General features: G+C 41.7%; 1 protein-coding gene across 1 annotated transcript in view; it reads left to right on the top strand.

Annotated features, from left to right (window-relative positions):
- hsd17b4 (hydroxysteroid (17-beta) dehydrogenase 4) overlaps nucleotides 1-27,837 on the top strand; it is a 45,265-nt gene that overhangs the window by 13,966 nt on the left and 3,462 nt on the right. The window contains exons 9-23 of the mRNA XM_080433742.1: nucleotides 6,217-6,308; nucleotides 6,549-6,573; nucleotides 6,846-6,974; nucleotides 9,040-9,155; nucleotides 14,616-14,728; nucleotides 14,875-14,992; nucleotides 15,335-15,386; nucleotides 16,197-16,268; nucleotides 18,078-18,181; nucleotides 18,305-18,370; nucleotides 18,783-18,852; nucleotides 21,846-21,952; nucleotides 22,709-22,795; nucleotides 26,706-26,792; nucleotides 26,998-27,136. Of these exons, the coding sequence (XP_080289868.1) occupies nucleotides 6,217-6,308; nucleotides 6,549-6,573; nucleotides 6,846-6,974; nucleotides 9,040-9,155; nucleotides 14,616-14,728; nucleotides 14,875-14,992; nucleotides 15,335-15,386; nucleotides 16,197-16,268; nucleotides 18,078-18,181; nucleotides 18,305-18,370; nucleotides 18,783-18,852; nucleotides 21,846-21,952; nucleotides 22,709-22,795; nucleotides 26,706-26,792; nucleotides 26,998-27,136 (1,377 nt within the window). The remainder of the gene's footprint in view (nucleotides 1-6,216; nucleotides 6,309-6,548; nucleotides 6,574-6,845; nucleotides 6,975-9,039; nucleotides 9,156-14,615; nucleotides 14,729-14,874; nucleotides 14,993-15,334; nucleotides 15,387-16,196; nucleotides 16,269-18,077; nucleotides 18,182-18,304; nucleotides 18,371-18,782; nucleotides 18,853-21,845; nucleotides 21,953-22,708; nucleotides 22,796-26,705; nucleotides 26,793-26,997; nucleotides 27,137-27,837) is intronic.

The following is a 27,837-nucleotide window of genomic DNA, read 5'->3' as shown; positions in this document are numbered from 1 at the left end:
CTTACTGTTAGGCTGCTAGGGGCAGTTGAAATATTTCTTTGGGGGGGAAATGTATATTTTTTTCCTTTTCTTTCTCTTCACGGGACTTGAGGCTCGGCCCGGCCCGACTAATTAGCATCGATTTTGGGGTCCGGCCCGGCCTGAAAACGTCGGGTCGGGTTTGGGCAGAATTTGAGAACTCTACAAGTGCTATGGAGGAGAGAGGTGTTTGTGGATGCTTTATGAGTAATTTGTTCGTTTAAAATGTCATTGGATTGAAGTTTCACCCCAAATGTTTGAATTTAATTGTAAAACATCTTTAGGAATGTTTAAGTTACTCGTATGTTATGGGGAATGTATGGAAGAGCTAATTGTTGCTAATTGCTTCTGTGTCCTGTGGTAGGATCCACTCCCTATCCACTCCGGCTTAGGTAGTAACAGCTCTGAGGGAGATCTCACAGGGTCCTTCGTGGAAGGGTATAGCTTGCTAGGGTTCTTAACCATTTGGGTTGTTTTGTTGCCTTAGTGTTTACCTTAAGTGTTTATTTTGTATTATTCTCAAGTCTCAAAGCACAGAGACAGTTTGTGTTCTTTTTGGACGGAAATAAAAACACCTAAAAGTGCATTTCTGGACTTGGTAATTTTTTTAGCCACATATATATATTTTATACGTATATAAAATGTACAGACACACTCTAGACTCTAGAGTGTATATAGCATAATATACTCTGTACTGTACATTAAACATTTAAAACAAGCAGTCCTTGATTTAATCTGGCAGTCCTGGCCACTGTATTTTGTTTTGGGATTTGGGGAAAGTGTAACGCCCCAGTATCCACATGAACATTGAGTGCACATAAATATTTGATTCTTTACATTATTCATGAGTAAAATATTGAGTTAAATTAAAGATAATAATAAATGCTATGTGTGGCTTGCCCCAGTAGAAGCCAACTCATTGATAAACAGCATTAGCTAAAGGGTATGAGCTCCAGAAGATGCCAACTAACTCCATACATTTTGACTATCCTACTATAAATGCGAGAAATCTCTTTCTGTAGTTCACATATCTCCAGAACCGTCTGACCGACTTAAAACTCACGTGGCCGCCGCCGACCCAAGGCAGTGCAGAACCGCTGATCCGTTTACGGGCATAAAAGGGACACAGACGGATAGATACAGAAATCTCTGTACAACGGGTACTATGACAACGGGTACACCGGATATCGCACCCCCGGGTGAGGCATGCATTCCCAACTCGCATTGCTCCTGACTTGCATCGTTCCCGAGTAGGCCGGAGCCCACTGGGCACCGGTCTAGTTGGCTAAATAACGAGACCCATGTCGAGACCAATGGAGGAAATTGTAAAAAGATCATGAAATGTAAGTGGTATAAAGATCGATGACACTTGTGTATTAGCTCTGTACAAGTCATGTTTGGTGATGTTAAAGAAAAGGGAATTGTTTTGTCATTCCTCCTCGCTGTTCTCAAGTGGCATCTGTCGTACTGGGCTGTGCCAACTGGCATAGCAGCGTTTCTGTCTTTGTAAATGGCACTGCTCCATGTATCAGCCAGCTTTCAATGACCCAGACCTTTATGTAAAGAAACATTAAAACATTGCAGCCTCGCACTTAAACAGAGTGTTAGTTTATCCAGTGTTCACGGACATCCTTTGCAGACATTGAATGCGGCGGATAAAAGCAGTAATGACTTGTTTTACCTGAACCTAATTATTTCTCTTTGACCAGAGTTATGATTAACTCATTATAACTGTAAATCAAAATAGGATTTTTTTAAAACATTTCTCAACAGAATGGGAAATATCTCACAAAAAGCAAACAAGCACATTGGCTCACCGGTAAATCTAAAAAAAAAATGCAAATATGCACATTGGCACACACTAACATCCACCAGAGAGCGGTCCGTCAGAATATGAGTCGGTTAGTGCTAGATTGGATTGGCTTGATCGATGGGGAGCGCTAATTTTTGTTTCACTCTCAGCTGAATAAAGAATGGTGTTACATGCATGACTTGAAAGCAAGACAGGCACACGGGCAGCGAAGCTTTGAGGCTACAGTCCTACATCGAGCGACGGAGGTTAGATATCCATCTATCTGATTGTCTGGCTACTGTGAGACTACCTCCCTCCAACAAAACAATAATTTTCTTGTTGGCTAAAGTGAAAACACAGTGACCATTAATTGTGAGATCTACAGTGGGATAGCAACAGCGTGTGTCAGCATGCCTTTTGACTTTTTATAAACATATTTCCCGGCTGCTGGGAAATGTTGACAAATCCCGGCAAACATTTTCCATTTTAACACTTTTATCCTAACATACTGTACACTGTATATCACAACAACAAGGCAGGCAACATGGAGCTTTATTGCAACCTTGTACTGTACTTGCTGTTCTTTTCCCTTTTTTTGGCGTGCGTTCCACTCAGTTTTGGATAAATAAATAGACATGAACATTATTTGTGCGGTCTGCGTGTACATTACAACCTGGTGATGTAAATAAGTATGATTGGTACATGTAAGTTAAGCACTACTGTCTTTCAGGGCCAAAAGGATGACAGCCATGTTATATTGTATAATGGCTGGATGAAGTGATAGGTTAAACATTCATGGTTACAATATTATATTGCCTAGCCCTTACACATTGTTAAAGGAAAACTGCAACATCCTTGCTGGTAATGTCAACTCTAATGTGATGTTGCATTACTGTAGCACCAGTTCTGCACATTGACCTGTCTGCACTTCTGTTAACATTAGTTATTCAAGTGTGTAGTGACATGCTAAACGCACGCACACAAAAGTTTGTAGTGAGGGATGCACACACACAAACACACACGCACAAACGACTGTGTAGTGATATGCGAGCGCGCGCACACACACACACACACACACACACACACACACACACACACACACAGTACAATGAAAATAATTAGTTTATCCCATTGTTATTGAATGCATCTTTTGACAGTTAAATCAATTATCAATAATTAAGTAAAAATAAATATAAAGTGTAAATAAAGAACAAACTTTGACATAGTTGCTCCATGTATAGTGAGCCCACGACACAGTAGAGTAGTAGAAAGCTGTCAGTCGATCGGTTGGCCTTTGGCTAAATCTAAAAGCAACTCTGTGTAAAGAAAACTGCTGTGAACCCTTCATATATTGGGCACATGTCATAATTTCCTATGTTGATTTTGGACTTCATTTGAAATTGCTTTCACACCTGTCTGAATGGAAGAGGACAACCAACCTTTATAAGTTCTTAGTCTGTAACACCTGTCAAAATGATCTTAACTTATCTCTAGGAACTACATTTTCAAATAACACAGGGCTCATTTAAGAATAATATTTCAACCAAAGTGTTACATAATGCTTGTAATTAAAAGCTGAGTGGCTGAGCTGCTCCACTCCTGGTATGTAAAACCAGAGGATACACTTACCTTGCCCTTGTGGAAAGGCATTCATTCACCAGCAGCCACCCATTCTAAAATTAACATATGCTATTTGAGTGATTTTAATTCTCCCAAAGCTGGAGAGAGCCACAGAGCCAGGACAATATTATGTAATGTCATTAACAGCGACAGCTTACATCTGCTCCACTGACAATGAATTTGAAGCTGACTTTGGGTTTTCACACCAAGCTTTATTTTATGATGCCACTAAGCTAAGTACCAAACCACAAAATGTGCCCACATCCCCTTGAAATCCTCTTTTGCCTTGTCACTGCATCCATACAGCCAGACCCCCGGCCAGCAAGGCAACTCTGTTGTTGGTGTCATGCAAGTTCAAGTATTATAGACCCTCATAGGCTCTATCTTGGGCGAAGCCTTACCCGTTAGCCTTACCCTCTACCCGTGAATTATGGGCAAGGCAGCTGTCACTGTCCCTAATCGGTATCTTAGGGCCGCACTACCCGCTATACGTTATGCCGACTCCGTTATTTGCACCTGGAGGTGTGGCCGTGGGCGTGTTGTTGCACTTTCCCTAAAATTGCTATCTTGCCCACACACGTTTGGGAAAGCGCATAGCGGATTCCTAAACCACCAGCTATGCCAAATTCGTTTGGTAGAGCGTGTGCCTGAAATATAACATTCTCTATAATCAGTAACATGTAGGTGATACTTTTGTCTATCAAATATAGTTTTATTGAAAGGCATTCAAAGTCTAGAGCTTAGAAAACAAACGTCGGGTAATGTCCAACGTTACAGCTGAGCGCCTCAGTGCGGCTGCAGAGTTCACTTCGGAATTAAGTGATTGTGAATGTGATTGCCATTACAATTTTACTGTAATCCACAAAAGTGTGACTGTTCATTCCTTGTGTCAATAAATTGTGTTTTTATTAGCAGTTGCCAGTTTAGCTTATCAAAGACAAAAAAAAAATCGTTTAATCTGTTTGCTATAACCACACCGAACCGTTTCATTTAACCAGAACACAAGCTGATTGCTGTAATTTAAAGTTCTCTATAACCAGCAAGAGAACCAGCAATGTGTGAGTGATAATTTTGTATATCATATATAAATGTATTCTCTTCCATGGGCAGAGGGAGAGGGCATAAGATTGCATTGGGGATAATGGCTTGCGCAGTCCTCTCTTAAAGGCAATGGCATCTGGCACGGTGATTGGTTTTAATATTGTAACGCCTATGCATAATGTAACCGGTACCGCAGGTGTTTTAGGGATAAGGCTGGTATCCCAAGATAGCAACTTTTGCATGGGAACGCCCCTTGCGCAATGCTAAATCCCCAAATAGTGGGTATAGGGGGGAGGCACGGTGGCGCAGTCGGTAGCGCTGTCGCCTCACAGCTAGAAGGTCCTGGGTTCGATTCCCGCCGGGGACGCTGTGGGCACTGGGGGCGTGTCTTCTCCTCCGCGTCATCAGCGCCCATACCCTAGGTGGGGTCGGCGAAAGGGCCTACTCTGTGTGGAGTTTGCATGTTCTCCCCGTGTCTCCTAGGGTAGTTAATACCCTCACAAAAACATGTAGTAATCCTGGTCGCTATACCGCCTCCCCCATGACAGCCGGGGCGCCTGATGGAGGGGAAGGGAACTGGTTGGAATAACGTGTTCCTTCCACGCGCTACGTCCAACCAGGGAAACTCCCCCCTGTCAGGTGACAAGAAGGTCAGTTCATGAATTGAAGGAAGCATGAGCTCGGCCCTGGCCTCCCTACTGTGGGGGACTGGTGTAGTGCTGGTGTAGCGCCCAGGATCACTTAGGAAATTGGCACCGGGTGAAGAAAATGGGTTACAAAAATCGCGGGATAATTTTTTATTAGAAAAAAAAAAAAAAAAAAAACAACAGAATAGTGGGTATAGGAACTTCGGCCGAAAATAGAGCCCCTAAATGTACACGAACAAGCCCAAGAAAATGTGATCATACTGTATATGTCCTCCCTTAGGAATTCTCCCTTAAAGCTTCTTAACTTGGGGGTGGCGCAGTGGTAAATTGCCTGCCCACCACTGCGGAGGTTGTGGGTTTGAATCCACCGTACATCCAGTTTTGTCGAGCGTCTATGCGAACACAAGTGGCCGGTGTTCGGGGGAGGGGGACATTTGTAGCTGCATGTAGTCCTACGGGCTGGGAAGTCTGAATGCAATACAGTATGCTATGTTTTGTACAGTAATACTGTACAATGCAGTGTACGCTGCTATTATAGCTGCTGTGATATTTAGACGCCAACATGTTTTATGTTGTGGCTCTTTGATGTATGGATGTGAAAAGAAAGGACTGCAGCGTTTAAGTGCAAAATGTCTATGGTTTAAGAGCCAAACTAGCCAGGTTTGATTCTAAAATAGCTGAGGTACTCCAGATTTTACGGCTAGTAAGTGCATTTAAATCAGGCAGGGTTTACACTCAAACAATTCTGAATCACTGTACACTTCTATTTCACTTATTTAAGAGGTTGAAGACAGGCAAATGTAATGTGTTATCTGTAATTAGTTTCTTACTATTTTCTTCTTACCAGTTAACCACTTGAACCCCAGGGGTCTATAATAGACCCCCTGCTTTTTTCCTCTACACCAAATCTCTTCGCCCCAGAATAGGGGAATGTTACTCCTCAGAGAGTGGGTTGGCTATGAGAAATTAGTATTATATATATGAGTGTGATGATGTGATCTAAAGCCAAAGAACTGACATCGTTTTGTACCGTCTCGTACTTAGATGACAAGAGTGTCTCACTGTATTATTCATGTGACATGTTTTGTCTTCATGTAGATCTGCTGGAGTCCTTGAAGGCGGAGTACGTCGCTCCCCTGGTCCTGTGGCTCTGCCATGACCAGTGCCATGAAAATGGAGGCTTGTTTGAGGTACGGGAGAGAAGCCTAACAAGCATTACTCCCCCCCCCCCCCCCCACATCGCACACCCATTTTCTCTCTGTTCTCCAAGGATAGGAAGTACTGTATCACTTGCATTAATGCTCTGGAGAAAATGAATTTCCTTCTTTGCAGCATTAGCGACACACTCATGAACCCTCCCAGCATTTCAGTCATTTTATTCCCTGTCTGTGTTTTCTTATAACACTCCTATGTTCCCCGTCTATTTTCAGGTTGGAGCAGGATGGATTGGAAAATGTGAGTCCCCCCCCCCCACTCCCCCTAGGAAAAGTCTGTACTCATTTACAATATTCAGTGGCCTCTGGTGGTTGAGTGTCTGCATCTGGTTTGTAATATGCAGCGTGTGTGTGTGTGTGTGTGTGTGTGTGTGTGTGTGTGTGTGTGTGTGTGTGTGTGTGTGTGTGTGTGTGTGTGTGTGTGTGTGTGTGTGTGTGTGTGTGTGTGTGTGTGTGTGTGTGTGTGTGTGTGTGTGTGTGTGTGTGTGTGTGTGTGTGTGTGTGTGTGTACAGTGCGCTGGGAGCGTTCCCAGGGTCACACTGTGAGGCACAAAAACCAGAACATATCTCCAGAGGCTGTCAGGGACCATTGGGACCGCATCTGTGATTTTACAGATGCTACCAAGCCTGCTAACATACAAGGTTGGTAACACACGGCTATTCATCACACAAACACTCGAGCCCTCATGCAGACGTAGACCCGCGTACATATACTCCGACAGAGTAATCTATATTGTGCCATGATGGTGACTCACCCTTGTATTGTATTACTGAGAGAAAATGTAAAGCCACTGCAAAACCAAATCCATAATAACTTCTTACGATGTAATATAGGTTCTTATGTACGTATGAGTTTAAAGTCTGAGCCAACTCATGTCTGTCTGTCTGTCTGTCTCTCTCTCTCTCTCTCTCTCTCTCTCTGTGTGCTGTTAAACCACGTCATCTGATTGCGAAGTCTGTCTTTCATATGATCATTCATTAATGTTACAAAGTTAATCCCTTGCTGCGTCTATGATGTCAAGTAAAAAAAAAGAAAATAAATCCTACCACAGAATAAAAAATCGAAACGACCCTTCTTCTTCAGGTCCATGAAAGAAGTGGGAGATGTCAATGCCTACACAGTCTTGAGAAATGATCTAAACATCAAAATTAGCTTTTTATTTATTTCCCCTTTTTTTTAAACTAGGATTCCTAATAGTTGACTTATGTGGATACTTAATGAGACACTCAACTGTCAGAGAAAGAGACAAAGGTAGAAAAATTAAGGCCACATAGAGACAGAAAGCTGTTGATTGTTATTTCCCTAGACTAGAGGACAGACAGAGGGAGGGCCGGTGTTATTATAGCGTTAGCCAAGTCTGGTAGACCAAGACCGATATGTTAGTCTGGCTGATATACTGACCATTATTTCACTTTTTTGACGTCAGCTACAGTATTTGTTACCCCTTTGAACCTGGTTTCCCTATTTAAAAAAGGGAAAATATCTGATCTACAAGCTCACAACGCGTCGACACGTTGTGAGCTTGTTGTGAAATTTTACATTTTGAATGGGGATTAAGTTTGTTGTTAAATAAAGTTCAGTTTGTGTTCATTTTGTATGTATCAAAAATGTATTTGTGTTTATTTTGATAGATTTCTGCCTATTTTTGCTCAAAGTTTTGGACTTTTTTTTTTGGTACAAAATATTGCCCAAAACGTCTGTAATCGGTGGTCTAGGACTCTCCAAAATCGGGATCGGCATTGGACCCAAAAATCTGGCATCGGTCGGGCCCTAGTCTGTGGGTAGCCGGCCTCATTAGCAGGACTGTGTAGAGACTGTGTAGCTTATTACAGGGACTTGTTGCTCCCTCTGTTTTGATACCAAATGCCACTGAGCCATGCTAATTAGCAGCTGCAGCTGTACTTCCAACTCTCCTTCACCTATTTATTTTGTCCCACTGAGTGGATAGGCCTGTTACAGATTCTATGTAATCGGGGCTACATTGTGATATAACACATGTAGACACTGAAGGACACATTTAACACGGAAGACTTGAAAAGGTCAATTATTGCCCTCACAATATACCATTTACAATATAGGCATCTACACATTTACATAGGCCCCACCCCCCTTTCGCTTTCCCTGCATTTGAATTGCCTCAATCCGCATGGGCATTTGAGGGTCACATCACCTGGACGGATCTATTTATAACTTGTATTTATAGCCAGGAGGGCAGTGTGAGGATGAATTATGAAAATGTGGCAATTGGCGTGCTCCTAGGATACTGATGGTTGGCTTGTCATCTCAAGGTTTATTGATTGGAGGTCAGTATCCCCTCTTGGAGGCAGCACAAATATTGGCAGACGTGGTCACAGAAAGGAGTTAATGTTGTAGAACCGTAGATCTTTTCTTTTGTAGCGTTGCTACGAAATCCTATATGCTTCATTGACCGGAGTCCCCCAGGGATCTATTCTAGGCCTTTTTTCTTTTTCCTTTTTTCCCTGTACACCAAATCTCTTCGTTCACATCGTGTTGCGCTTCTAGCTCTGATACTGGGATGATATTGTTCATGTGGTTAACTAAGTGAGGTCCATCCCCAGCTCCTCCTTAGACAGTGTGCAGACAGAGTTGCAGTCAAGACTTTAATGATGTTCTCTCTCTCTCTCTCTCTCACTCACTCACTCACTCACTCACTCACTCTCACATCTATATCTGTCCTCTGAACAGAGTCTTTGCAGACGCTGGTGCAGGTGTTGTCCAAGTTGGATTCAGATGGTGCAGTGGGTGTCAACCCCACAGCATCTCTGGCCATCTCAGGTGCGCCAGCCTCTGGAATCAATCCTGTGAGTAGCAGTTATGCATTTGTAACCAAATCCTTGGGGGAAACTATTTTAATTGCGTCCAAGAGGAGATGATCTAACAGTTTCTTAATTTGTGTGTGTGATAAAGAAATTAGCTACTGGTGCCTCTAAAGTTCCTACCACCAATCCTTCCCTGCCTGCAGATCTTACTTCTCCACCCATCCTTCCCTACTCCTTTCTCTCCTTGCTTCTTTCATTCTTTCCTACCTACAGCATCTTTTCTCCTGTCTTTCTCCTGTTTAGCGCTCTCTCACTCTCTCACACACACACACACACACACACACACACACACACACACACACACACACACACACACACACACACACACAGAGAGAGAGTTTGGAGTCATAAACCCACTGACTGTCAACATTGGTTACAAATACAGGCCACCTCATGACTGTTTAATGCCACTACTCTGTTCTCAATGAGAATCGCCATCACCCTTTAAGAAACCTCTCCAAACCGACACAGGGCATAATTCACACGCGGACTGTGCACACTGCACGCTGAGCAAGTGCACAGTTGTACCCGCTTTATTTTTAGAGTGCAGTGTACAAAAGAAAGGTGGAGCGTAATGACTCAATGGCAACTTGCGTCTCAGGCCCTCATTCAGTTTGTGCTACAGTCACGGACAGTGAACTGATTGCAGCTCACAGCTGGCTCTGTGTCTTAAATAAAACATGGGCCATATGTGTAATCACATCACATCATCATACCATGGCCTTAAATCACGGCAGCCATTTTCTGTACCAGTTGTTGCACGCTGAGCTGCGCTGGTGTTTTGGCTTTGTAGCATACTAGAAGTTCTGCCCGCTACGCGGGCAGAATTCTAGTACCCCCCCCCCCCTACCCCCCCAAAGAAAATGTCGTTTGGGGGTACAAAATCATGGGATAAAAAAAAAAAAAAAAAAAAACCCAGAGGGTCTCACCCCCCCCCCCCCTTAGGGGTCCCTGGAGACCCTGGGGTCTCCAGGCCGTGACCTACAGACACTGCGAAGGAAAACTGTGAAGCCACAGCCACGCATGCAAGATGTTGCACATGAATTCTGCAGCCGCACTGAGGCGTTCCAACACAAACACTCTGACATTAAGCTTCACACAACAAACATCAGCAGCACACACAAACATTCACCACAATGACAAACAAATTACGTCCGCGCAAAAATAAGCAAGGGCTCGCTTATTTTGGGGTTCAAAAATCGTGGGATAAAAATTTCCCCCAAAAAAGTTTTTAAATTTTTAACAGCGCATCGCCTCCTGCCGTCCTTCCTCTCTCTCTCTCTCTCTCTCTCTCTCCCTCTCCCTCTCCCTCTCCCTCTCCCTCTCCCTCTCCCTCTCCCTCTCTCTCTCTCTCTCTCTCTCTCTCTCTCTCTCTCTCTCTCTCTCTCTCTCTCTATGTCTCTCTGTCTCTCTCTGTCCGTCAGCGAAAATTCTGTCGCCGGTTCTCTGAATTTTTATTTTTAAATAGGCTCTGTCATGAATAATTGAGCACACATATGAAGTGAAACAACTAAATTCTATCCAAACGATATGTTATAAGTAAATTCCGTGCCTCAGAGAAGAAGTTTGAGAGCGTTTTATAAGCTAAAGTAAGAAATGAAGGCACTCGCACCCTGACTCGCACAAAACAATGGCTGGCGTTCGTCTTTTGTCGGCTGCACTCGGAGCCATTCGGGCTCACTCGAACTCGCCACCTGATTGGCCAGCTTTTGCTGTCAATCACAGAACGATGAGCGACGTTGCCATGTCCAGGTTTTGTAAGCGTGAAGTGGGTGTAAATTGGTTAGAGAAAGTGCGTCGACGCATGCGCAGTGGGCAGCTTTGTGTGTTAGGTTGCTTGTTGCTCGCTTAGGTTGCTTGTTGCTCGCGCACGATCTGGCAACAGCGGGTTTTTTGGTCGGGTTTTTTGGTGGGTTTTTTGGTCGTTGCTTTCAGCCAACATCGGGATTGTAGGTTAGATACAGTACAAGTCAGGAAAGTATGAACGTTTTTTTTCAGTGCCTTGACTAAACAAAAAACACAGTTTGGTGTTATGTTTTGTTTTTCTTATTTTCTTTTTTTTTACCTTATAAATTCCAAGGTGTGAAATGCTCATTTTGTCTGTCGCTTCGAGCGTTTGTTTGGAGAACTTTTTTAATACCTGGATGTAGTCTCATCCAGCTATACAAACATTGCATTCAGAATGAGTTGATGTTGTGTCCAACTGCAGGAACACGCAGACTTTTTTTTTAAGCATGTATCATAATTATCCTAGGGTAAATGGCGATGATGTTGAGTAAACCTTTGTTTTTTCAATATACAATAGTTGAACTCATGGAAACCTAATCCTCATTTAAAGACTATTGACCATTGGCAATGTTCTAATTAAAGAAATAGCACTGGAATTTATTTACCACAAATTAAGAGAAATACAGCTTCCTCTTCCTCAAAAAAGGGCTTGACATTGTCTGTCAAAACTTTATTACCATTGTACTGTAAGTGCCTTAACACAGGAGTGAAGCACACCAACCACAACGCCTATACTTTGAACAGGGTCCCCCAGGGGTCTTTCCATCGCCCACTCCTTTTTTTCTCCTTTTTTCCCCTCTACACCAAATCTTTTCACCAAAAATAGTCGTCCTACAACTGCAGGGCATGTAGACCTGCTATTTTCACTGAATGGTCACCTACAGTATTATGACATACCCAGAATAGAGATGATAGGATTCAAGTGGTTAAGGCAGGTGCCCTGGTGAATCATTTTCTACTTGTGGGATGTCACATATCTTCTCGGGTGGAAACCCCATATGTCCAAAACTGTTACTTTTCAGGATGTAAATTCAAAATAGCAGATCCACAAGCTCATTCTCATTCATGGCATGAGAGCAGATCTACAGATTCAATCTCATCAAACATCAGCAGCACAGCAGGCCCCTACAGTTTCCTCCATGCCATGGGCATACAGGGTCAAATTCAGAACCGTGTGCTTAATGGTGCTCTGCTCTCACTGTTTGGATGATCAATATCCTCCTTACTGAGTCTATGGTCAAACCATGGACTGCTTGATGTGTATGTATGCCAGTGCGTTTGGACAGGAGAACAGACACACACACACACACACACAATGTCACCTGAAGACAAACATGGTTGTAGTGTTCCCAGCTGACTTGGTGTCGGCTTTTGGATTATTGTGTACTGTTGCTGCACTACTTATTCAGCTTTTGTTTATTTCATGCTGTTGTGCCTGTATGCTGTGTCTGCTTACTCTCTCTTGGTTGTTCAGACTAGCGTGACGCGTCGTACACTTCGCATCGCAGATCCAACTTACAGCCACCTGACAGTGTGAGCGAGAGTATTGTGTGAAAGTAGGCAGAAGTCGCTTATAATATTCGGACATGGCAACACTGGTGAAAGTAAGGCAAATTCGCTTATAATCAGAGGACATGGCAACGCTGAGTGTCCTGTGCGCCTCTCTTTCTCTGTCCCTGTGTGTCTGTCCCCCTGTCTGGGTACAGCCCCACATTTCCGTAAACGTCCGTTTACGGACCGTAAAGTTGCTGTACGGACGCCGGAAGTCCCATCCACTCCCATGTTAAGTTTAAAACCGGAAGTACCGTTCCGGTTTTTTTTTTAACATGGGAGTGGACCCCTTCTGAACCCTGCAAAACATCACAGACCCCTTCGGACCCCTGCGAAACATCACAGGGGTCCCTGGAGACCCTTGGGGGTCCCTGGAGACCTAGTGTGGTCTAGCTCTGAGATTAATGGAGTACAAAGGGAGAAAAAACGAAAGGGAAAGATGCAAATGAATTGTGTGTGTGCATTGCTTGTTGGTCGCGCAACCTGGCAACCCTGGGCTGAGGCAGACAACACATGGCGAACAGCGAACATGTCGCTCGCGCACCCAGGCAGACACAGACACGGTGAAGGAAAACGGGAAACTGTGAAGCCACAGAGGTAGTGCAAGAGGTTGCACATGAACTCTGCAGCCGCACTGAGGCGCTCCAACGCAAACACTGTGACATTAAGCTTCACACAACGAACATGAGCACTATGCTGCTGTTTGTCCAAAACACACAATATCTGTTCTACCACCGATTCTCGTTAGGATGTTAACGGTTTGTGTGTGTGTATGTGTGTATGTATATATATATATATATATACACATATATATGTGTGTGTGTATATATATATATATATATATATATATATATATATATATATATATATATATATATATATATATATATATATATATATATATATATACACATATATATATATTGAAATTCGAATGGGATTATAGAGGAGAACTGACAGCTCTACTGTGTGTCCGTGTGTCTCCCCCCCACACACACACACACACACACACACACACACACACACACACATGCTCTCCTTGTCTCTCTCTCTCCCCCTCCCCCCTCCCTCCCTCGTTCTCTCTTTCTCTCTGTCACCTCTCTCTCTCTCTCTCTCTCTCTCTCTCCCTCTCTGTCTGTTAGAGCCATATGAAATCCGTTTTATTTTTTTCCCAATTCCTTTTTTTTTTTTCCAAAATTCCGTTTTAGCCATTTTAATATTTCTGAATTCTGTATTTTGCTTTTTATGCTCATTTTTACCATAAAAAAAGTGTCTGGTAAATGGAAATGAATAAATGTCCACAATTTAATAAGATATATAGTCCATTTAATGTTTAAAGTGCTGCCTGCAACACAGAAATACTGTGCAATTCAATTTTAAAGAGAAATAATAAATAATAATATAAATAATAAACACTCCACCTCAGAGTTTTTCTGTTATAAGGGGTCATCATCAGTAGCAGTACTTGACTTGGGTTTGGAAAATAGGCTTGCTATTTTCTGTTGAACTGCAGCAGGCTTCAGAATCTTTTTTGGTGGCATTTTACACCACTAACATTAATCTTTTATTTTTAATTGACGTTTGTTTAGTTTTTTTTTTCAAATGTGTTTACCCATAGAATCAGGTCTGCTGTCAGGGCACAGAGAAGTCACGTTTCATCTCCGCAGACGGCACTTGTTGTGCAGTGAGCATGCGCAAGATGGCGGCTCCGGTGTATTAGTAATGTTATTTGTATCGTCTTGCCTTGCAACATCCAAGAGACCTTTTTTTACTTGCATATTTACTTAGACAAACAGTTTTTCCTGTGTGGGCTAGCTTGCTCAGCCTGTAGTCTAGTGTGGCATAGTGAGGTTGTCCTCTCATGCCGGTCTAGTTCACAACAGTACGTAGAGTGCATCAGTTTAAGTACATTCATTGCTGTGAGGTTTAAGCATTTTTGGTTGAATCATTTGCTTGGCTCTGCTATATCTGTGGAATAAGAAGAATATTCTTTATCTCAAAACTAGATATTTACTTCATACCTGGTTTTCAGAGAACATTTTGTTCAGTGTGATGGTGTTTAAGACATCCAGTGAAACATCCTCTCCTCTCCTCTCCCCTCAGATGGAAGCAGTGGGACAGAAAATTTCAGACTCAACATTCACCTATTCTCACATTCAATGTATCCTCTATGCCCTGGGAGTGGGCATGTCCACCAACGACCCTGACCATCTCAGGTATGTTTGCGAGAGTAGATATGATATAGAATTGCTACCTTGTTGCTATTGATACTATCTTATCACGCAGCATGCCTTCCTGTGCTGTGTGGCTTTGTTTAGGCCCATGAAGAATGTCATGTTTACACACTGTCATCTTTATTTAGGTTCCTGTATGAAGGCCATGAGGACTTCAGCTGCCTGCCTACCTTTGGGGTCATCCCTTCCCAGTCCGCCATGATGTCCCTGGACTCTGTCCCTGGACTCAACATAGATTTTACACAGGTTAGACACTGGGGCTGAAATTGCGTGTGTGTGCGTGACTGCGTGACTGCGTGTGCGTGTGCGTGCGTGTGTGTGTGTGTGTGTGTGTGTGCGTGTGTGTGTGTGTGTGTTTGTGTGTGTGTGTGCGTGTGCAATGTGTGTATGAGCAATTAAGCATCATACTACACATTTCTGCTTTCATTTGCATATCCAGTATTATGTATCCATATGGTTTGTGTCACACGTTCCTGCACAGAAATAGATCAAACACTTTCTACTCATTACTCCAATTAGGCTTTAAGGCAGTGAGATGGCACACAATCAGCTTCACTCATACTGTGCTGTTCCCACGTTTTCTAACAGGTGCTGCATGGAGAACAGTATCTGGAACTCTACAAACCTCTGCCGACCTCAGGTATTTCCTTTTTGAACGTTCAACCTCCAAACCCAATAACAGTACATCTTTTATAGATGTTACACTAAGTGGAAAGTAAAGTGTAGTGAAAATCAATTCAGGAGACTCTGACCTTGGCGCTATTCTGTTATTCTGAGCTGTCATTCTTTGCCAAGGGTATTTGACAGGTTTGACTTATTGCCACATCTATTTTACTGATACGGCTCCTGCTTGATGAGATACAGCAGAGGAGAGGTGACCTGGTGTGGTTCAGTTAACATACCTGGAACGCATCTGTGTCACTTTAGATGTCTTTGGCTATTCAAAAATAGCAGATATACAAGCTCATAGCGCGGCACCGAGTGCCGCGCTATGAGCTTGTAGATCTGCTATTTTTGAAAAATCTTGACTTTTTTTTTAAATTTTTCTTTTTTTTAAACTGTTAAGATTTAGAAAACATTTTTAAGAATCGCCTCAGGTATTAATGGGTTAACTATGTCGTTGCCATAAGACAAGATCCTCCTCTAGTGGGCATACCTTGCAGTTCTGGTGGCTACTGGCTACAAGATCCTGACCACATCATATATCTTGGGGCCACGACATAACTAACTGATTCACACCAGGTTACCTCTCCTGTTCCGTAAGGTTTGAGCTAAAGTTTATCCCTTTAGCAACAGTGAATTATATATATTGTACGTCTATGAACCTTGATACATATTGCAGTTTGCCAGCTCTCGTTTCTAAATGGAGCGCTACACCTGCAACACGTTGCCCTTAACGGGAACCAAATGACTATGTGCTGTGAGTTAAATGCGATAATTGCATTTTCAGGTACGCTGACCTCTCAGGCCACCGTAGCTGATGTGCTGGACAAAGGTTCTGGAGCAGTGATACTCATGGACGGTGAGTTTAAGTCCCCTTTAGTCCGCTGCAATTGTCATGTAGTAAGTAAGTAGCCTTGGGAATTTCATTTATGGTCATGTGGCCTATAGGTCAGGAACCTATCTCCTGTTTCTGTAGCGTGAGGTGGCTTGAAGTACAAGTACATCCCCCAGCCATGATGTACAAGTACACCCCCTGGCCTGGACATGACGCAAGTATGTCACTGTCCAACCCTTGATGCTGAGTGCCACGCAGGGAGTTATTGGGTCCCATTTTTATAGTCTTTGGTTTGACCCGGCCAGTGGATTGAACCGCCGCCACGCTAACCACAAGGCCACTGAGCTGGTGTTTTTGTCATGTAGTGCATTAATACATTTTAACATGCTCTTTCTTGAAGGTATCCTTTAGAAAAAAGCTGAATGAATCCAAATTAACTCCCCGTGCTTGTCTACAGGGGTTAAATAAACTCAATGTTGATATGTCTATGAGTGGTTATTTATATGCGTACATTTCCTCAGAGATGGCTTAGATTAGTGCACCACTCTGCTCTATAATTAAACAGACTTGAAACAAATAACATGGGATGCTGGCTTCCCAGAGGTTTCACCAAAGGGAAATTTCCTGCAAATGTCTGGCTATAGTCTAATTATCCTGCTGAGCTGAGAGCAAGCATTTACAGGCAGTGCTGCACGTCATAAAGATGTTGGCGGAGATGTTGTCCCGCTCTGACGTACTCTTGTTTATCTTTTATGCATGTTGTATATGAAAAGGTTTAGTGAAATCGACCAACCAGACATGTTGGAAGCGGTGTGGGATTGATTCCATATGATGGATGCTAATTGTCCTTTTTACAGCCAACTTCCGAAAGGCAGGGTTTCTTGTGCTCTCAATTTGCAATTAACGTGTTCTAATGGGAAGAGGTTGCACAGGAAGCAGTCTTTTTTTATTGCGTTTATGGGCCCTTATAGAGAAGCAGCTAAGCGGTAGTCCCATCTGTTGTATATCAGCGTCCCCGAAGTAATTGCTTGACTCAAACGATCCATTGTATAATAAATAGGCAGTTAATATCTAAATTGGTCGATTTCCTTGCAATTAATTTTTACAATCTGTTGTCAAAGAAAAAGACTTGGGCTCTCTCAGCTTTCTCCACAGCAACTTAAGGGGTTATTCTATGTACATTACAGACAGTAGAAATGTACCCCAGGGGTCTATACTTTTTTCCCCTCTACACCAAATCTCTTTGTCGGAAATAGCAGTAATGTGATGCATTGTGGGCTTGCTCACGACCAACAAACAAATGAGATTCAGAGTGTCTGGTAGTGATAAAAGGTATGTGCTCAAACATGGGTAAAAATGGATTCTACTATGCTGCCACCAAAATGTAGAATGACCTTCCAAAAGACATAAAGGTTCTCGACTCCCTACCCAGCAAACTCAAAACTAACCTAAAAGAATCCCTGCCCTCAAAATACAAGTGAACATGCAGTAGTTTAACTCATCTTGTTAGTAGAATCCTCTGCCCCCCCCCCTGCCTCAGCCCTCCTTTCTATGTAAATATACCTTATGATTCTACTGAGCTTTATTGCAATATATTTTGTGTTGTATTTGTATTGTACTGTATGTGTCATGTATTATTCATGAATTTATTGAGTACAATGGACCACAATGGAAACAAGCTTTTTGTGTTATTCTTTTAGTAGCATAACCTTCGACTGTTTTACCTGTACTGTTAATCGAAAAATCGTGTTAATAAAGTATTCAATCAATCAATCAATTCTGGTTTGTTAAAGCCATCCCATGCTAAATGAACACCGCTGTGCTTCTCTACAGTGAACACATACAGTGGGGGGGAGCTGGTGTGCTACAACCAGTGGTCAGTGTTTGTGGTCGGAGCCGGCGGCTTCGGTGGCAAGAGAACGTCTGAGAAATCCAAGGTATTCATTCCAGCTTTTATTCACTGTTTTCTGTAAAATTTTGTACACAGGTGACTGGTGTCTTACAGATTGTGCACAGACTTAACATTTATTTATTTGTTTGTATGTTTTATTTATTTCCAGGCCCTAGTGCCTCCTCCTAATAGGGCACCTGATGCTGTGGTGACTGACACTACTACAAGAGACCAGGTATGTTTGTGTGTTTTGTCGTGGATATTGTACACAGTCCCAAACGTCATGTCGCGGCCAAGTTTTGAGTCGAAGGGTTTTGGTGCTCAACTGTACAGTAGTGTACAGTAGTGTATATATAAGTACATGAATAAATAAAACCACCCGAATAGGACACCGGAGCACTCATTAAGTTTGCACATTTACTGCATTATTAAGTAGAATCGGACTCTGCTTGTCTGCCTGACTCCGAGGAAGACGCTTCTCGAAACGTCAGTCACTCCCTGCAATAGTGTGTCTTATTTGGGGTATTCTATTTGAAGTGCCCAGGTAAAAAGTTTTTGCATGTATATTGTAGACAGTTTTTTTGTATACAGTATATTGTTCTATGTTGTATAAAGCTCACCAGCATTTATTTCCTGTGTGGTTGCAGGCCGCTCTGTACCGTCTGAGTGGGGACTGGAACCCTCTCCATATAGACCCCAGTTTTGCTGCCATGGGAGGTGAGGCTATCTGGCTAAAGATTTTTGAAACACCTGGTTTGATGTGACCAAACCCAGGAAAGATCTGATTCTCTTGACGCGTTTGTTACCAACGGACGTTGTTTCATTTGACTAATAGCATCACAAGACAGAAGCTATTTTAAGACTGGATATGTTTGATGGTCATTCAATGTCCAAGGCCATTTACAGGTAATTTATTTGAACTTCCTAGTGTTCCAACTGTAGGAGGAATTGATTGCACTCTAAAAACGCTAGCCATTAAAGTGCTATGGTGCTTTGTTGTAACCCAATTCCTAAAAGTCCCTCATTTTGCCAAGGTTCCTCACTGAGGCACTGAGCCATGCTATTTTTGTTGAGCCATTTGTAATTTGTGCAAAAACCTTTGTTTTGGAGATAAGTCTGCTTTAAGGAGATTGGGTATAAGATTCTGAAGATAAGTATTATTATCGTTGTTGATTTATTTTTACCGGACCCTGGGGGACTGGCCTATGGCAACTGGCTGTGATAATAACACAAATGATGCAAAATGACGCAACGTTAATGACGCAAAATGATGGGTGTCACCCGCAAATGACATAGTGAAAAGGATTCAAAAAAGTGTGGCCCATTGGATGAGTGGTTCCCCGGAACCGGTCTGCTCCGAACTGTAAGGCTGCAACTAACGATTAATTCCATAATCGATGAATCGGTCGATTATTTTAACGATTAATCGATTAATGGGATTATAGCACTTATTTAGCAATTACCTTATAATTTTGATTTTAGGTTGTTTTAGCATGTTCTATCTAACAATAAAGACAATACAAATGAATAATTAATTAAAAAGTACATGTTATACAATTTTGCTCAGCTGCTGATTAAGCTACTACCCATAAAATACATATCAAAATAAATAAAAGCCACCTTATGGTACCTTTTATCTTCTTCTGACTCCTTGATTTGATTAAAAAATCATTTTTTTTTTTTCGATTATCGATGATCAAATTCGTAATTCGATTTGATTAATTCAGTAATCGATTTTTAATCGATTAATTGATTAATTGTTGCAGCCTTACCGAACTGGCAGGTACAGGCCTGGACTAGTATCTAAAATATTCCCTGGATCTATATATGTCTGACTCTCCTTCGTATATCTTGAGAACCATTCATCCAATTGACTTAACACTTGGTGGGTGTACAGTTATGATCCAAAGGATTGCATTGTCGAGGGTGAAAGTGATTGGATGCAGAAGCAGCCCGCTCCGAACAGCCACCCATTGCGAATGGTCTATTATTTAACTAATGTTAGAGCATCACTCCCACTCTGTCTTGCTCTGCATTTTAGAACTCGGTACATTCAGCTGTTTACAGTAGTTTCACCGATGGAGAAGTGAAGTCGAGCAGGAAAGTTGTTAAACAAAAACATTTTTGATTTATGTTTGAAATAATGACACAACTTCCAGTCCTGCTACCAGAACAAAGAGGTTAGTTGGCTGGCTGTATCCAGCTGAACTACACTTGCCTTCACTTATTATCGCCAAGCTACAATACGTTGCTGTCCTAGTGTTTTATTTTTTTCTCCCTTGGGATAGGATCAGCTTGTGCTACCGCTGTGTAAATGGTAAACATTGTAATTGAAAGCAGCAGAGTGCACATAAAGATGACTTTGTGGAGTGTATACCCTCTCCACACAGTGACAAATGCGTTGAGAAAACCTAGATGGTATCTCTCCAGGGCAGGGATGACAGATTGCATGTGACAGCACAAGACACCTGGTGAACGTATAGGGAGAGACAAGACATCCTCACCATATCCGTCAAACTGACGTTAGCCAGGCGAGCACCTGAGATCGTCTGAAACAAACAATGACTTAAGCCATTAAGACTGGGAAAGCATGATCTGTGTCGTTTTAGATTTCTTTGGCTATTCAAAAATAGCAGCTATCTGCTATTTTTGAAAAATTGTGAAAATGTGTGCAAATCTTTGAATATATATATTTTTTAAAGGAACATTTGTAACTCAAATCTTTGCTTCTGGGGATTCTACAAATGTCTTCTAAATCCTAACAGTTTTTTTTTTGGGGAAAAAAACGTATGTTGCTATATAGGGGGTGTTGCTCAAACTTTTTCATGTCAAGGCCAAAATGATATGCATTTGGCAGCGAACCAGGGACCCCCAGAAGCAAAGTATATATATATATTCAAAGATTTGCACACATTTTCACAATTTTCTTTCAATATCTTCTATTTTTCAATAGCCAAAGAAATCCAAAATGACACAGATGGGTATCCCGGATTGAATGGGTTAATGTCGTGTAGGGAAGCAACGTGGCGTTTGGGGACATGGCACACACGACACGAGGACCTTTTTTCAAATTTATAAGAGCAGCCTGACGCAGAGCCGTGCTCAAGTCCCAATGCAAAGACCAGACGGAATCCCATTCATCATCTCGAGTTAAGAGACGACGCCTTTAATGTCACAGTCTTGGGAATGGGATTCTGCATCATGACTTTAACCACTTAGTTGAACGGGGTCCCCCAGGGCTCTATGCCACTGTTTCCCAAACAGTGGGTTGGGACCCATCTGTGGGTCCGGACAAAGTTTTATGGGTCACAAGTAAATAAATATCCCTTTTTTCCCCTTCTCCTATACATCTTGTTTTAATTATTATTAGTTCATTTATTTAAAAAATGGTAACATTTTCATGGATTAGAAACAAATTAAATGTTTTTTCAAAAGAACTTCATACATGAAAAAGTCAAAGAAATTCCATTAATTAGAAAACAAATGTTTAAAGAAGTAGTGAATATAGCTGATCCACAAGCTTGTAGATCTGCTATTTTCACTAGTTTGGGTCCCGGGAAAACTTTGTCTTCACCGAAAAAAAGCCTGCTTGTAAGATCTGCTATTTTCAAGGCAGAATAGGTTCGCCCCAGAATAGGGAAGCTAAGGTTCATGTGGTTCAAATTGCATGACTTAAGCTGTACATTACTTATGTAATGATCGTTGGACAGGTTTCAAGGCTCCCATCCTGCATGGCCTGTGCTCGTTTGGCTTTGCTGCAAGACATGTCCTCAAGCAGTATGCCGACAATGACCCGTCCAGATTCAAGGCTATCAAGGTAATGTAGACAGACATTTCCTGCAATTACCTGAGTTATCTCCAGTTATATACATTGCGCGAGCGAACACACACACACACACACACACACACACACACACACCCCCACACACACACACACACACACACACACACACACACACACACACACACACACACACACACACACACACACACACTCTTACTGTATCGACTTCTGTAGAATAGACCAGTGGTTCAAGCCATGACCCTCCAGAATAATCATATTTGAACTGAGGACCCCCCCATCCTGATAAGCATTTGGAATGTAGGAGTTGAGGCATTACATTTAATTTGACTCGGTTCCACATAAAAATATTGCGAATGTAGCAGATCTACAAGCTCACAACGCCTTGTGTTGCGAGGTGTTGTGAGCTTGTAGATCTGCTTCTTTTTTTTTTGCCTCTTACTTTAAAATTTGGCCAATGTTTGACCAGCTTTTATTGAATAGTTTGTTTTTTGCTTTTGACGCAGTTATGGTCTTTTTCCTTTTCTTTATTTTTTGAGGTATTAAAAGGTCCTAAAAGTCCTTAAATTGTCACTTCACTGTCATGTGGGGACCCTCCAGGGGGGTCCCGACGCACAGAACCACTGGAATAGACTGTATGTATAGACTGTCTGTAGAATGTGAACACACTAATTTTACCCAATAGTATTCTACATCCAAGTTTATTGTGTTCACGTTACATTTTTTAATCACTGTTCTTTAATCTCTTGGTCCCTTGCCTCTCTAATCCAGGTTCGCTTCGTGAAGCCTGTACTGCCAGGCCAAAGTCTACAGACTGAGATGTGGAAGGAAGGGAACCGGATTCACCTCCAGTGCAAGGTAAGGTAACGTTGTCTAGTTTAGTTTTGTCAATTTGAACGTGTGAATGTTACTATTTCAGGTCCAGACTGTGCTTGAATTAAGCAATATTACACAAGATGGTGTGCCTTAACTTAACCCATTCCATTCGGGAACGCATCTGTGTCATTTTAGATTTTAGCTATAACCAATATTTTATACTTTGGCTATTCAAAAATAGCAGATCTACAAGCTCATAGCGCTGCATTGTTACAAGCTTGTAGATCTGCATTTTTTGAAAAATCGTTAAAATTTGTGCAAATCTTTTTTTTTTAAGGTTTCTTTTTTTTTCACATACAGGTCAATAACAAAAAGCATACAAAAACAGTGTATGTTACCCCTCCCACCCCCCCAAAGTTCCCGCTCCGAAAGAGCCACAACCCTGGTATCTTATTGTACCATTAACACAAAGGACAATACAAACAAATGAGACACAATTGCAATGAAAAATGAAAACAAGTCAGAAATAAATAAATAATGTATACACAGTAGAATATATATATCATTAAAGAAATATTTAAAATTAATTTAAAAAAAAACACACAAAAAAATATAATACAAAAACAAATACAGTGGGTCAATTTATGGGTCATTAATGTCAGCAGTATTCAGTCTCTCTATATATCTCTGCTGTTCGGCCGGAACCAGCTAAATCCAAAATGGTAATTGTTCAGGAAATGAAAAACAAAATATCAATTTTTCAGAAAATGTAGAAAACCTTATATTTTTAAAACAAAGCAATACTGCCTCATCAAACTTGGTATTGTGACTTTATATATTATCAGATACTTGCATGTGTCGTTATATTATCACCACTTTACCCAAATCCAGTGCAAGTGGAGTTAGGAGGTTTTGTCCATCATTGATAAGAACAGCTGGCAATGGATCTCAAAGCTCACAACACATCACAACACATTGTGAGCTTGGAGATCAGCTATTTATGGTGAGCGCCATCCTCATATACTATAGATCAAGCTGAATTCTGTACTTAAACAACTTTTATTTTAACATGCATTGTAAACAACCATGGATCTAACTGTTACCACTGTTGTTCTTCTACAGTTGAGTGCAACAAACAATTCTGCCTCAATACTCAATCATGTATTTAACAAAAGCGATCATGGCACACCAACAATAAATAAATGGCATATAAATACAAAATACATTCATGAAAAATAGAATCTGTCAAATCTGTAGCCTACTGCACTAACAATAACAACCACAGTTGAATACCTATCAACATTTTATTATCACACTGTTGTGTGTTTGTGGTGGGTGTTTCTAAGTGCTTTAGATTGTCATAAAAGCTGTGAAAGTCTTTTGGCATGATCTCCTTGAGCTCTTGGAGATGTTTGAAACAAACTCCTGCACACACTCATTCTCTGTCCATTAACATTTAAAAAGAAAACACGAGCAGATGACCTTTGTGAAGACACCCTTCTCCTCTTTACTGGGGTGACATCTATCAAACCTTGCACATACATTCTCTTCTCTTCCCAGTTTATGTTCTCCCAAAAGCATTGAAAAATCTTCTCCCTGTCTGCCTCATACAGAGCAGAGCTTCTCGAGAGCCTGAGAGGAGGGGGGAGTTGTTTGTTTTTGACGGACAGTTTGAGGGTCCAATGGAGTTAGGAGTTTTCGTCAGAGGCGCTTTTTAATACTTTTCATATGTTATTATTAAAAAAAAAATTACACAGATGTAAAGGGGGTTCAATAGCGTTGATTTATGAAAAAAAAAAAAAAAAACTGAAAATGGAGTTAGCTGGTCCCGGCTGGACACTGACGTCTCTGCTGTCTGGCCGGAACCAGCTAAATCCCAAATGGTAATTGTTCAGGAAATGAAAAGAAAACCTTATATTTTTAAAACAAAGCAATACTGCCTCATCAAACTTGGTATTGTGACTTTATATATTATCAGATACTTGCATGTGTCATTATATTATCACCACTTTATCCAAATCCAGCTCAAGTGGAGTTAGGAGTTTTGTCCAAACACAAATCCAGCGCAAGTGGAGTTAGGAGGTTTTGTCCATCATTGATAAGAACAGCTGGCAATGGATCTCAAAGCTCACAACACATCACAACGCATTGTGAGCTTGGAGATCAGCTATTTATGGTGAGCGCCATCCTCATAAGTATATATCAAGCTGAATTCTGTACTTAAACAACTTTTATTTTAACACATTGGGTGCCAGCATTTTTTCATAACAACTTACGTTGGGTGCCAGCATTCTCCCCATTGACTGCGTTTTGCTGTTTAAGGCTCTAGACTCCACGAGGAGCAAATCCATGTAAAAAAAAACATCCATTCATGTTGCGCGATGACCCTGGCTACAGCCTGGAACGATAACATTTCACTCGCGAGTTACAATGGGGGGGGATCGCGCATCGCGCATGACCGGTTTTCCTCACCGGAAACAGATTCGGAGATATAGGTGTTTTAAAGAAGGAAATAGACAGGAAGTGGATGGGAGCCATATTTTTGTTTCCGGTGATCTATCTGGCCTATCCTTCTCAAGATCACAATGGGTACTCCCAGAGCTGCTCTAGCCCCGCCCGTGTGGAGAAAAACGAAAAAAACAAAAAGACATATTTCACGGTCTGGACCGTGTTCGGCACCGGACCGCTACTCTGCGCAAACACGGTTCAGACCGTGTTTGGCACCCGATGTGTTAACATGCATTGTAAACAACCATGGATCTAACTGTTACCACTGTTGTTCTTCTACAGTTGAGTGCAACAAACAATTCTGCCTCAATACTCAATCATGTATTTAACAAAAGCAATCATGGCACACCAACAATAAATAAATGGCATATAAATACAAAATACATTCATGAAAAATATAATCTGTAGCCTATCAAATCTGTAGCCTACTGCACTAACAATAACAACCACAGTTGAATTTACCTATCATATACCTATCAACATTTTATTATCACACTGTTGTGTGTTGTGTGTTGCATGTGTGTGGTAGGTGTTTCTTAGTGCTTTAGATTGTCATAAAAGCTGTGAAAGTCTTTTGGCATGATCTCCTTGAGCTCTTGAGCTCTTCCCACACTCATTCTCTGTCCATTAACATTTAAAAAGAAAACACGAGCAGATTTGTGAAGACACCCTTCTCCTCTTTACTGGGGTGACATCTATCAAACCTTGCACATACATTCTCTTCTCTTCTCAGGTTATGTTCTCCCAAAAGCATTGAAAAATCTTCTCCCTGTCTGCCTCATACAGAGCAGAGCTTCTCTGAGAGCCTGAGAGGAGGGGGGAGTTGTTTGTTTTTGACGGACAGTTTGAGGGTCCAATGGAGTTAGGAGTTTTCGTCAGAGGCGCTTTTTAATACTTTTCATATGTTATTATTAAAAAAAAAATTACACAGATGTAGAGGGGGTTCAATAGCGTTGATTTATGAAAAAAAAAAAAAAAAACTGAAAATGGAGTTAGCTGGTCCCGGCTGGACACCGACGATAAAAATGTGCACACATTTTCACGATTAAATAAAAAATATCTCATAGAGCGAGCTTATATATCTGCTATTTTTGAGTAGCCAAAAGAAATCTAAAATGACAGAGATGCGTTAAGGTCATGACATGATGTGGTCGGAACGAGAAGATATGACCGTGTACTCAGCCTTTTCTGGATCAGGGCCCACTTGGAAATCTCGAAAGCATTTCGCGGCCCACCCATCTGACCACTTATCCCGCGGCCGATGGGCTGCCGCCGTGTTAAGTGGTCAGATGGGTGGACTGCGTGCATTTTCCAGAGCCTGTTTATTTTCACGATCAATCAGTAGATAATGTCCCGACTTAAAGCTCACCGTGAGCTTATTGAGAAGCACTACTGCATGTGTCTCTGTGATGTGTACTCTCTGCTCTGTATTCTGTCCATCCAGGTTAAAGAGACTGATGCCGTGGTGCTGTCTGGGGCTTATGTGGATTTACATGGACCACCAGAGGCTTTGCCAGAGGACCTGACTCAAGTATGTCAGGCTGAAAATAAACCATTCTGTTACTTCCTTCCGTCTTTGTCTGTCTTTCTGACTTTTTTTCAGATGCTTCCTCTGCTCATTTTTTTCTTGTAACTTCTTTCTCCGTGTAAATATCGGAGACCAAAATATAACAAATGTTGGCAGAATTATATGAAATGCTCTCAAAATGTGAATGTGAATTTCCACCTCTCTGTAGGCAGGGGGCCTTCAGAGTGAGCTGGTGTTCGCAGAGATTGGCCGTCGCATTAAAGACTCGGGTTCAGAGCTGGTGAAGAAGGTCGACACTGTGTTCGGCTGGGAGATCACCAAAGATGGCAAGACCGTGGCTCAGTGGAGTAAGTTGAGTGGGCGCATAGTGGGCGAATACAACTTCCTCTCCTATCAAAAAGGTTCATTAAAAGGTTATTATACCAGGAATTTAGGATGCCTTGAAAGCATTACATAAAATTTTACTCTTTTAACTCATTGACTGCCAGAGTTAAACATCATCTATGGCTCTGCCCTTGCCAGCGATTCTAAGCGTTTTCACTAACCTTTGAAACATCATAGAATATTTATAATATATTCTTCACAGCGATCCAATCGCTTTAAAAGACGAAAAACATTTGTGCCGCCGCGATAATCCAAACCATAGTCGTGGGCAGTTGAATGTGGCTTGTTTTTGCCAAAAAGCAACAGAAAGCAGAGACATTTCTATTTTTATAAATCCTACAAAATAAAACCAGCTCCATTTTGTTGTGATCACGTGATCTTTGGCTGTGGTCTTCATCATCATCATCATCATGATTCGCAATAGCGTAAACCATTGAAAACACTACACACTCTTCATTGTTAGTGTGAGCCTCGGGCCAACTGACAAGTGTACTCGTCAGTGGCAGTCAATGAGTTAAGGTAGGACATCCAGCTTTAGTCATGTCGCATATCATATTCATTTGTTTACTTATAATGCAGCGTCTTTGCATGGGAATGACCAAATGAGTAGATCACACTCTTGAAGCTTGGAGCGTTTTTATGACACTTACAGCTTGATGTAGTC

Source organism: Gymnoscopelus braueri, assembly GCF_963280865.1.
Source record: "Gymnoscopelus braueri genome assembly, chromosome: 7".
Classification (NCBI taxonomy): Eukaryota; Metazoa; Chordata; class Actinopteri; order Myctophiformes; family Myctophidae; genus Gymnoscopelus; species Gymnoscopelus braueri.
This window is presented reverse-complemented; position numbering and strand designations above follow the sequence as displayed.